This window comes from Taurulus bubalis (genome assembly GCF_910589615.1).
Source record: "Taurulus bubalis genome assembly, chromosome: 13".
NCBI lineage: Eukaryota > Metazoa > Chordata > Actinopteri > Perciformes > Cottidae > Taurulus > Taurulus bubalis.
In genome coordinates this window covers 13,860,256-13,873,517 of record NC_136601.1, presented here as the reverse complement: position 1 = coordinate 13,873,517, position 13,262 = coordinate 13,860,256, and the positions used below count along the sequence as shown (strand labels likewise).

The 13,262-nt window shown below is 39.5% G+C and overlaps 1 protein-coding gene across 2 annotated transcripts in view; it reads right to left on the bottom strand.

Annotated features, from left to right (window-relative positions):
• Positions 1 to 13,262, bottom strand: part of trpc7b (transient receptor potential cation channel, subfamily C, member 7b) — a gene marked incomplete at both ends in the record, with an annotated part of 47,338 nt that overhangs the window by 16,450 nt on the left and 17,626 nt on the right. For both annotated transcript variants that reach the window (XM_079228906.1, XM_079228907.1), the window contains 4 exons: positions 1,279 to 1,543; positions 3,229 to 3,462; positions 5,129 to 5,345; positions 11,725 to 11,889. In XM_079228906.1, the coding sequence (XP_079085032.1) occupies positions 1,279 to 1,543; positions 3,229 to 3,462; positions 5,129 to 5,345; positions 11,725 to 11,889 (881 nt within the window). The remainder of the gene's footprint in view (positions 1 to 1,278; positions 1,544 to 3,228; positions 3,463 to 5,128; positions 5,346 to 11,724; positions 11,890 to 13,262) is intronic.

Here is a 13,262-nt window from a genome sequence, read left to right as displayed (position 1 = left end):
TTCCTATTTTGCTTAGAGGATTTTCAATTATCAAATACAACAATAGTATGTCCCACTTGATTTGTCTAACTCAGACTGCTGACCCCCTTAATAAAGTAGAGATTACTTCATAACCAGTAAGGAGAGGAAGATAATGTACATATGGAAAGTGGATATTGTATGAAGATAGACTTGGACAAAATGCAAAACTATTGTTGAATGGTTCACATCAATGCTGAAGGAAGTCTGCATGTGAAAATATGCTGGATGATGCTGAGCTTTATAGAATGTATTTTAGCATTTCCCACACAGGAATGCTGTAAAATCAGTGGTTCTCGGATGGGGCTACGTAAAGGAACACCAGGGTACGTGAGATTTAAAAAAAAATATATATAAAATGCATTAGTAATTTAGTAAAGTGTAACTTCATGAAGGGAATTTGATATTCAGTAAGCTATTCAATTTCATTATCCTAAAAACACTAGCATAACGCTGTGTATTACACCTTTTTCAGCCAAAAATGCTTTGCACTAGTGAGCAGGTACTTGGCTGAAAGAATATTTCACAGGGGGTACACCAATGATTTAAATGATGTGAGCCAGAGCCTGAGGCATGCGGTTTACACAGGGTTAATGTTCGCCGTGGCAATTGTCAACGTTCCTTTGACAAAAGTCACTAGTGAGCACACAGACAGATGACTTTTGTCCTTTGGATGCAATGGGCTCCATCATATTACTGTCAATCACTTCAGTGGTGTATTAAATCCTGCTTCACAGATCAGAGTTGGTCGATAAAATTCACAGCCCGTAACCTGGCTCGTTATTGGACAATGGGAAAGTTATTGTGCCTCGAAGAAACTTCACCAAATAGTTTGGACTGGAATCCAAAACTTTTGAGACTCTTTTTACTCTCACATCCATATTGACCTAAAACAACTCAATAAGCAGCGGTGCTTTGCCTCATCATTAATTTAATAACATAAAAAAAATCCAAAATCATCTAGGCATTTAAATTATACCAATTGCAGACAGAATCTGCAATTGACACCTCACAAATGATCAACTATATCTCAAATTTACTTCCCTTTCTCCAGTAAACAATGAACATGTTTATGTGAGAGTTATAGCAAAGTAGATTTCTCTTCTATTAATTCTGATAAATTACGATCAGAGTAGGGCTTCCATATAGCTGCACTGTGTTTTGAAAGCATTAGCTGGTGTTTGTATAAGATGTAAATGCTTATGTTTAAACATAACCAACATCTAATCCCAGTTGCTATCTCAGCCATGCATTACTCACGTGGTGAAGGCAGGATTGTACTTGGCTCCCAGGTAGTACGAGTACAGGTTGAACATGCCAATCATGAAGGCCACAAAAACCATGATGAAGATGACCATGAACTTGAAGATATCTTTGACCGTGCGCCCCAGTGAGATCTGCAATGGGCCGAAGCTCTCGTTTGCTGGCAGGATGTAGGCGATGCGTGAGAAGCTCAGCACCACAGCGATGGCGTACAGGCCTTCTGAAATGATCTGGGGGTCTGAGGGGCGCCACTTGTTCCTGGCTGAAGGAGGAGAAAGAAAAAGACGAGCGGCCGAGTAAGCTGTTAATGTATCATCTGATTGAGCTACTGCAGAATCAAACCAGAGATCATTCTGTAATTGTCTGATTTCAAAAGAAACTTGTTCCCCAATTTGAACAATCAATAGGTGCCCATTTCAGATTTTACTCTAAATAAATCCAGATGCATTAGGTATACAAGTGTAGCTCCAAAATTACTGTTGAAATTACATTTCTAATAATCATCCACAGCTGCATTTGTGGATTTAGAATGACAAACCTTTTCTGACATCCAATTGATTATATATATATATATATATATATATATATATATATATATAGTATTGAAAATATTGCCAGCTGCACTCAATTGGTTTGGAATAGATGTTCCTAATGAGTAGAATTATGGCAAAGATACAGTAAGAAGATGGATTCAGTGATGATGGATAGGGATGAGGGATGGCGAAGGAAAAGGGGTAGTGTGTCCAAGGAGAAGTAAGGACAGAGAGAGAGAGAGAGAGAGAGAGAGAAAGAGAGAGAGGAAAACAGGGAGGTGCAGCAGAAGAGGCAGACAGACACGCAGCTAGATGAAACAATTAGATACAAAATGAGTTAAGAGATGAGTTAAGTGAAGACCAAAAACATAAAAAAGTAAAAGAAAGAAAGACTATTTTTCTGAGACATATGGAAAACGGCTCATGAACATAACTGACACTCCTCATTTACATTTTCATCTATTTACGGTACTGGTATGTCATGACAGAGTCAGACCACCAGATGACAGCACTGAGAAGTGTACAGTCCAGCAGCCTGAAGCAGGTTGTATTATGCTGCAGAGCAGTTTTGGTATATATCTCTGCACTTACTTACATACATCAATTTCACTAATTATATGTGGTATTCTGCAGTCAAGCCAAGGCTCAAACAGGAGAACATGTGCACAAATATGTGTGAACATGTTGAACTAAGTATGCAATAATGGCATGCTTATTTAAATGACAAATACACCCTCATCATCTAGTGTCCCAGCTCAGGTTTTTATTCATGACATTTTTACACAAATACTTCATGAAAGTTTTCATATTTTATCTTATACAGGCCTTTTTCTTGTTCCATGTTTTTGGTAGATAAGTTTGACATTTTGTGGAGCTGAATTAATATATATATATATATATATATATATATATATATATACACATATATACACACATATATATATATATATATACATATATACACATACATATATATATACATATATATACACATATATATATATATATATATATATATATATATATATATATATATATACATATATACACATACATATATATATACATATATATATATATATATACATATATACACATACATATATATATACATATATATATATATATATATATATATATATACATACATATATATATATATACATACATATATATATATATATATATATATATATATATATATATATATATATATATATATATATACATTTTAGATTGAACATAAATAGAGGTGTTTAGCTATCATGAATAGTAGTTGTCACAATGGCAGAGAAAACAAAGAAAAGAGCGCCACATACAGGAACTCAGACTTCATCAAAGCAATCTCTTTTAAACACACCAGAGAAATTGGTACTTCAAAGCCTTCCATCACATTTTTTTATTAACTGCTCACCGTAAGTGAAGTAGGCGACTTCGGCGGGCAGCAAGGCGTTGCTGATGTCTTCGTCTGGTACGTGCATGTCCACATACTGCTGGGCTTTGGACGCCTTAAGGAATGCCATGAAGCGTGCCGTGAAGGAAGCCACAAAGATAGACAACATGCCAAAGTCCAGAACGTTCCACAGGTGCATGATGTACTCTCTGGGCCCGTCGGTCCAGATCTCCTTACATTCTGACCAAATCATACCTGAAGAAGGAGGACATACAAATAAATGCATCCTGCAAAAAGTCAGGTCTCAAAAACAAGAAAAAAGTCAAAAGAAATATGGAAATATATATTTTAAAGACAAAGGGATCTGCCAATAGAACAGGACCATTTCATTAGCCAAGATTTTGTAAAAACTTAAAATATCTAGTCTCAAAGAATCCAAAGATTAACCAGTACAGCTCCAGAAAAAAACTAATACAGTATACTTAAAACATAATATGTTGGAAAATGTGCTTGAATAAGCAAATTCTAGTGCCATCATCTTAAAATAAGGCTATACGTTCAGCAATTATATCTTAAAACCAGTACAGCCAATATGTAGGAAAGTGTGCTTAAATGCAAACACTAGTGCCCTTAACTCACACCATGACCCTCCTATTATCACCATCATTGAAAATACGTTCTGCTCCGGACTTTCTGTCCAAAATGTTTAGGAAGACAGGCTTAATATGCGAATAGAGGAAAAGGATGAGATGTTTATGATAAGAAATTATGACTGACAAAGCACTTTTAAATAATAAATAAACACGAAGGCTCTCACAAGCACTTATACAAATGTAACGCTCAAAAAGAAAGATTCACATACACAGATGTTGACAAAAAAGCTTTATACAGCTCAGGTGTGAACACACACACACACACACACACACACACACACACACACACACACACACACACACGCCATTCTCTATTTGGAGCCAAAACAAGGAGAAAATTGCTTACTGAAAAAGCGCTCTGATCAGTATCATCTCTGAAACAATTACCGGGCCTTCAAAGCATGCTGCTGGAATTAGAATTACTCTGCTCTTCCTAAGCCACCACTCTCTGCACACACACACACACACACACACACACACACACACACACACACACACACACACACACACACACACACACACACACACACACACACACGCACCTGCTGCCAACAATTACCGCTGATCGGCAAAGAATGGTGCCACTACACGTAAACAAACAAAAACAGGAGCATATGTGCACCGACATATACAGACCACTCACATAATGCTATTAAATGTGTGTGTTTGTAGATGAAAGGAAGCACATCAGCAGATGGGAAGCAGCTGAGGTCTGACCGATATGGCCATGGGCGATTTATCTGTTGCGTATGTCTTTGTCTCACAGCCGTCTATCTTTTTCTTCATGCCTGTCTTGTCGTACGCCGTACACTCCATCCCTCCCTTAACTTCCATCCATGTCCTCCAACAGCCCCCATGTTTCCATCATTTTTCTTTGTTTTGGTCTCTATCCCTCCCGCTGATATTTCCTCAGCACCTCCTCTCCTCTTTCCCTTCAGCTTGTCGTTAGGACTCAACATGGCCACTGCTTCAACAAGTCTGGCCTGTGCCGCAACAAACCAGGACACCTCTATTTGATCTTTGGAATATAAAAGAGAATGAATTGTTCCATTGCCAATTGATACATTACATCCATATGCTACATATGTTAAGGAAATCCATCAAGAAACCTTTTGCCTTGACCATTCTGTATCAAGGTTATTTCTTATCATGATGGTGAATCTGCATCGACAGTGACTTATCTTTCTGCATTTTAATTGGCTGCAACTGTGCAGATTTTTAAACACTGCCATAGTGTGTGAGAATTAGTGTGTGAGAAGAAGACTCACCCAACACCCACTTCATGATCAGCATCTCTGTCCAGGAGAACTGTGTGGTCTTGACCCTGAACACCTGTCGCGGGTGGTCTGTGATGGTCTCATTGGGCAGGTTCTTGACACCCTCAAAGCGGTCAGAGGCGTTGATAACAAGCAGACCCAAGAAGATGGTGAAGGAGACAGCGTGAGCAATGAACTTCATGAAGGGGCTTCGCAGGATCTGACCAAGCTGGAAGTGAGAAGATTGAGGATATAATGAGAAATAGATTCCATTGTGCATCTGTAGTTTCCAAATACTACTAAAGACCAAATAATGAATGAAGGTTAAAGAGAGATTATTAATGTTTGTTTCAACACCCATTTACAGAGTTGTGCACATTTGGGGGCAGCGCAACCAGCTGTAAATACAGTACTGACATTTCAACCAACTTGATTTGCTGAACGTATTGATGAAAAGATTTAAAGACATGCAGCAACGTTCACATTCCAATGTATTTCTGAACTATTTTCAATATTCGTTCTGCTTTTAACTCTGTTTTGGTCTCAACCAACTCCTAATACAAAACTCCACCATGACCACCAGGTAATTGCTGACTTTGTTGGTCTGTCTTTTGGACACACAATGTTTTGTATCACCTTGTGTGAATAATTGAGCTCTAAAAAATGTGGTGAATGCATTACGTTTTTCATGAATCATTTGTAAAGCAAATTTTTAAAAACAAAGACATGTTGAATCCTGCATCGTAAACATAACATCCATGTTTTCTTGGCTAGTGGTCTTGTTCTTTCTTGCCATTGCTAGCTCATGGCTGTTCGTCCTGGGCATTAATGCCACCTGTAGATCAGTGAAATAATGTGAAACCGTTGGCAGGAATGTGTGTTTATAAAATAATAAATAAAACTGCATAGCACTGCAAGGGGTCAATAACTACACATGGTATATTTAAGTTGATGTCAATCCCTTTCATGTCACTGCAAAGTACAATGACAACACGTTAACGTTTTCACTTGTCATATTTGTATAATGATTTTGTTCATTTGCGTTTGCCAATACAACAACTTGCAACATTAGTTTTTGTACAGTTTGTAACAGTTAAACAAAGTGTAAAATTGCAGCCAAACAAAACATCTGTTTTTATTTACTGAGATAATCAGTGTTCATGCTTCATGCACAGTTCCTCAGATTTTGGACTCCAGAGATCAAAATCGGAACAGCATCACGAAACAACCATATTAGAAGACGGCAGCTGTTGTGATTCATGAGTGTGGAATATAATGCCAGAGTAACTAGATGCCAAACAATCAGCAGAGACTGTGAAAATGCACCATATGGGAAGAATGTAATGAAAGGTGCTGCTGCACAAAGAGCATTCAACATGTCTCCACAAAAATATGCCACGGCAACATTTGCCACTCTCTTAACCTGCTGTGTTCAATATTAGCTACCCACAGGCCATCTTTATTCTCTGCATGCACAGTGACGTATCAAATTCAATAGCTGCCCTCATGGCACACACACTACTAAACCATGTGAGGTTGTATGGTGAATCGTAACCCTGCCAAAGCTCCTCTAAACCTCCTCCTGCCACTGGGACGGCACTGCCTCTGTGCTGATAAGGCTGATCCATTTCACCCCTTAAATGAGATGGTCATCCTAGATCAGGCTTACTGCTGTGTGAGGACTGCAAAACCCATGGGTTTCTTTTTTTTATGATGACAAGAGCTGATCTTCCCTCTTGGCCACTAGAACAGGCGCACACAGACCAAAAGAAAGACGTTTGGTGAGAAATGGAAATCTCACAATGCCAGACTGGAGCTGCTGTGTCTTTTATTATTCCTGAATATCTTTTCCCCTGGGAGAAGCTAGCCTGGTGTGTACAGACAGGCATCCACTCTGAATATGGGCATGGACCTTCTGTCATACTGTACATATATCGTATCTGCACTTTATGATTAGGGGGACATTCTCATACATGATAGAGTATGTGTTCTCCGAAATAGGCGTTTTCGGACAAGCCACGCAACAACAGTTCTGGGGACAGAGGAACTGGCCGCTGGAGAACTACATACCTTCAAGGACTATTTTTCTGTTTGTGACATAAGGCGACACTCGCTCACATCTCCAGCTGGGAGATCAGCAAGTGGCAAGTTTGTAACAAGCTCTCTTGGCTTTATTTGTAATATATGAATGAATAGACAACGTTGTTGAATTGTTCTATGGCTCAGTGGGTGTTTTGTGCAACTGTGTGAGCTCCCGTGCTGCATTGGCTCACTAATCACCAGACACTTCTGTATCTTACGATTCCTCTTGTGCTGGGAGAGTACCTACTCTTGTAAGAGGAGCTAAAAAGAGTCCCTTAAAACAGCATGTAAAGAGCATTTGTAGTTCATAGTTCTTGCAGTATGGACACAATACAATTGGGGGTTCAATTAGAAAAGAAAAAAATGTCAGATATCATTGTCAAAATGATTGCAATGGTTGGTGTAATTATCATAAATGATTCCCTATAATTTCTGCATTACACTTTTAGTATTTGGTAGAGTTGCCTCACACAATCTGCAATATCTAATTATTTATCCGTATTGAAGAATAAACAGCTAGTATTATATGAATTACACATGGATGCTTTTGACCTTAACCTCAACGGTGACCCTCAACGGTGACCCAACAATGAAAAAATGGAAGTACAATTGTAGGGCTGGTATGAGAACTACAATATTTAGTAAAGTTCAGGTTGTCTCTGTACATGTCAAATTTTTAAGGTCAGTGAGTTAAACCTCTGAGAAATGACTGTCCTTGAGAAGCTGTAGCGGGCTCAGTCTCAGAGCTACTGAAGATATTGATGTGTAAGACTAGACAACCCAATGAATTCATTGGTACCAAGCGTGTCAAAGGAGGCTAAATAACGCTCCAAATAGGCCACATTTTGGCGATCATTATGGATAATGAATGGATGGATGGGTATGACTGAAAAGCTAAGTGGATCCAATGAGCCCAATTGTACTAATGTGTGATAATGTGTGTCTCCATAGTAGCCGTTGAGATTCAGACTTGAAAAAAACTCACTGTACACTGACGTCACTGTATGAAATGACCTGTTCATTGCAACCTCATTATACTTATACAACGACAAACAAATACATTGGGCATTCAGAGGATGTATGGATTTCCTTGGTATATTAAAAATGAGAAAATATCAGGCAGTTTCCATAAAAATGCAACTTTTGCAGAAATCTCCAAATGTCAAAAGTTTTTGATACTGAATCATAACATGCTTTTTCTACAGTGTTCCTCAAGGTCTTAGTGTTTCAATGTGTTTTTTTTTTTTTTAAAGAAAATACTTTTTTGCTTGTTTAAATAAATGCTATCAACTCAAACATTGTTGCAACTTATGTGAACATGTGAATGGCTATCATATATTCCCATAAAAAATGTCTAAACTTTTTTTACACTTTTTCTTTTCTCAATTTATATTAATCAATTACTTAATTAATTTTTTTTTATTTCACATTCATGTAAACAACTTGATGCACTACCTAACTGCACCTCAACCTAATCTTCCCAGCTTTCAGAGGATGTACATCACTTATGGCACCATTGACCTGCCATCTCCCTCTAAAGATCCCCCTCTCCTACAAATGATAAAAGCGGGTCTATGTGGGTTACTGAAGTACTGAATCCTGTGGTAGAAGAATATCTATAGATTATTTACTTAATATTGGAAAAATGTACTCATCATGCCGAGTCTACCCTGTACGTGTTATATTATGATATGCTATTGTTTGTTACTACTCATAAGTATAAGTAGCATTATAATGTTGCAGCTGGAAAAGATGGAGCGGATGTTTAATCAATAGAAATGTTTTCAATTTCATAAGTAATAACAGGTATCATGACTTGAAAGTAAACCCACACAACAACTCTTTTTGTTATGTATGTTGCCTAATTAGTGCTGTGCTTGATTAACATCTCCTTCACTCCTCTCTGGATTTTGTTGTACCTGTTCAGGCTGTTCTCATGTAGCGTTTGTAGCTTTACCTATGAAAATTAATGAACTGGAATTATCATAAGAACCTTTTGGATGAGGATACATTAACCTGTTAGGGTGGGGCACCTTTCCAATCATCATTCGTGGCGCATATAGTTTGATTAAATCACGTATTTCCCAGCACAGCTTCTCCCGGCTTCTACCAGACTAGAGGTCTACTCAGCCGTAGCCATTAATAACACCTGTGTGGGTGTACAGGGACATTTATCTGCAAAGTACGAGTACAAGTATCTCAAACTTGCACTATAGTACTTGGTTAAATATAGTATAGTCACTAATATTTAACTTACCAATAATACAAGTTGATGCTTCAAGGGAAGCAGTATACATGTAATAACTGACAAACGGATGACTCTTGTTCGAGGAGGAGGGAAGCCTGACAGCCGTACACTACATTTTTTATCAGCTTGTTTTTAAACTTATTCGATTATTTCTCAGTGAGGGCTGAAAGTGTGCTTGTGGGCATCTTCCAATACCTGTCTCATCATGCTCGGCATGTTTTCCCCATTTCTCCCCCTTTTCAATCAACAAGAAACATTCAATATCAAAATACGCATCTGTTTTCCATCACTCCAAAGCACATCTCATATGTGTCTCTTAAAAAGGGATTTCTAAAGCAATTACATCCGTGTCTTCTGTGTCTACCTTCGATGATTAAGACTCATTTTTTAACAACAAACATATGAATATCTTCTTTATCTCTCCCCGCTGATATGAAATGTTGTGTCACCGTAAAAATAGAGAACATTATGAGCTGTAAGACATCAGCAATTGCTGAGATGAGCCGAGCAAAATGACATGATTAGTGAGGGCACACTACACATAATCAACCAAAACACATCAAAGCCTTCTCTTTGCAACCTGCAACTGTCTTGTCATCATCACACTCATGTAATATATCTGTGTGTCTCTGTTTAGCTGCTGTCACATTCTTATCTAGGTTATTCTTTTCATTGAATGTTTTTTTTATTACCTCACCTTCTGTTCTCGCTCTCTCTCTCTACAAAATGACTAATTCATAAGTCTTACTTCACAAGAACCATTCAAAGGTCCTTACATCTACCTTAGTGTGCGCGCACACACACACACACACACACTCACACACACACACACACACACACACACACACACACACACACACACACACACACACACACACAACCACTTGATGAGATAAAGGATTATCCAGGTTAATGAGCAGATTTCCACTCATAGCCTGTGTGCATGCGTGTGTGTGTGTGTACACGGGCGTGTGTGTGTGTGTGTCACTTTACAGATTATAATGTACTTGATGGAGTATTAACAGAATGTAATAAAGTGCCTCAGGGCCATATACTCAAATGCTGATTATACAGTGCTTTTTAAATTGGAAATCCGTATATTTCTCGCCCTGCTAGTCATTTTGTCTGTCTGTCCAACACTTCGGTCCAGAGAGAAATATCTTGACAACTATTGGATGGATTGACAGAAGTGGAATATAGAATGCAGTAGCAGTTTTTGGAGAATTGTCTGTCAAGTCTTGCATCTTTTCATCGTAAAACATGCAATTTCCCAGGATCTCAAGTGGGAGCTGAACATCAGCTCCATCACAAAGAAGGCCCAGCAGAGGATGTTCTTCCTGAGGCAGCTGAGGAAATTCAACCTGCCAAAGAAAATGATGGTGCAGTTCTACACTGCCATCGTAGAGTCCATTCTCTGCTCCTCCATCACCGTCTGGCATGCCGCAGCCACTCCCAAGGACAAGGCCAGGCTGCAGCGTATCATCCGCTCTGCGGAGAGGGTGATTGGCTGCAATTTGCCATCCCTCCAGGTCCTGTCCACTTCCAGGTCATTGAAGCGGGCAAGAAAGATCGCAGCTGACCCCTCTCACCCTGGACACAACCTGTTCGTGTCCCTCCCCTCTGGCAGGAGGCTGAGGTCCATCAGGACTAAGACCTCACGCCACACTAACAGTTTCTTCCCGTCAGCAGTCGGGCTCATCAATAGAGCCCGGGTTCCCCACTGACTGACTCTATCACAGGACTATTCTCGGACCATTCTTTCGGACCATTTATTTTTATTCTTTATTCCTTTCTCCTACCGGTCACTCCACTGCACAATTCATATTTAAACACTCATGCCACATACACTTAACTTTAACTTTAACTTATACACACACGTCACTTTAACATACACTTACATTAATGTTATCTGTTGTCTGAGCACTTTATCTTTATCTGATTTAGACATCATTGCACTGTTGCTGTCGTTGATTGTTGTTTGTCTCGTCTAGTGTCTAATGTCTAATGTATGCACCTTCCGCCAAACCAAATTCCTCGTTTGTCTGAAATATAATCTTTGTAACTGAGGTGAATCCAAGCTTACTAAATAGTGAATTGTGTTTAATGAGTCTTTAAACTGTCTAGGTCTGCTTGAGGGCTTTAGACTCTCAGTATTATTGTCACAGTCATGCACTGTAACACAGAGGGTTAGGAAAAATAGGTGCTTGTAAAATTTGTATAAATGGCACAAATATACTTTTTGTGTGTCTGCGTTGCTCAAGAGCATATGTGTTCGTACCTTGCTACATGGCATTATCCAGTAGGCCACCGCCAGAAAGGGCAGTCCGGCGGCGACCCCTAGCACGGTCCAGCACTTCACCCCCACAGACTGCTGCCTCAGATTGGGAAGGTTCTCGTACCAGATCGTCAGCAGCTGCTGCTGACAGTTGGGATGGGCCACGAACTGCCGAAAGAGACATAGACAAGACATTTAACTCAATGGGGAATGAAGGGAGAGGAGATGAGGACACAGGGCAATGACAGTGAGAGAGAAGAAAGAAAGAGAGAGGAAGAGGAGAGCAATTACAGATCAACCATTTTCAATGAAGTGATACTAATTTTCTCATCTCATAAAACAGCACATTGAGCAAACACCGTGTCAGTCCAAAGCTACACTGACATGGCCCAATAGTCACATAAAGGATGAATGTAGCTAATTTGGCAGGCTTTACCAAATGAATACATTTAAAAAATATACTTTATTCATGAGGAGGGCTTCTGGTGGTCAATTAATTCCAAATAAATGAGCATGCAGGCTGCTTTTCAATTTGGGGCACACCTATACAATCCAAATATATTATGTTTGTATTCACGGCTGCCACTTGGCTTCATTTAACAAGAAAATGTCAACAAGCAGGTTGTAAACTCAATTAACAATACACTATGCAAAAGGAAAGCAGGCAGCAAATAAGAGGCACTGAATGTTTATACTAATTACTGAAGCATGTTTGCTTTATTAGATAAGGCTTGGTCTGGCATTTCAGCCTCTGTTGCCGACTTTACTCCAAGAAAGGAGGAGATAAATGAAAGCCTCCACCGGTCTATTGAGGAAGGAAGGGATGGATGTTTTTGTTCCAGCTGGAGGAAGGATGTGGACAACAGAGCAATCGATGATCAGTAGGAGGTTGACTAGTGTAACAATCAAACATTAGTGTGGACTGATTTTAGTGTAAGATCTGAGCAGCAGATTACGTTCGGTCACACCTGCTCTCCCTTGATTGTCATTAGCTTCTTGTGATTTCTCCCTCCATCAATCCTTCCCACCTCTTCAACAATCAGACTCGGCCATCACATTCAGAGAACATGTATCTGAAATGACGACTGGCAACCTCAGCTCCGATCCGCTGATGCAAACACACGCACGCACGCATGCGCACACGCAATGTGTGCATGTGCACTCAATCATTTCTACATTTAGAGGGAACCCACACACAGACATTAAACTCCCCCTGCACACTAAATGGTAGTTAACATACTTTTCCACTGGTGTCCAGTGACCAATCTATCAATCCAATGACCTATGACATGACCCCTCCCTGCGTTTAGCTACATGCACTACACACAGTCAGGCTTCACCTGGTTGCCATGGCAATCTATCCCTCCCTCTCTCCCTAACTCTGTGTAATTAGCGCCCTGAGTATTGGTCACGCTCTCCTGTACAGGATGAAAACACACAGCTCAAACAGGCTGTGCACTGCACAACACACACACACACACACACACACACACACACACACACACACACACACACACACACACACACACACACACACACAC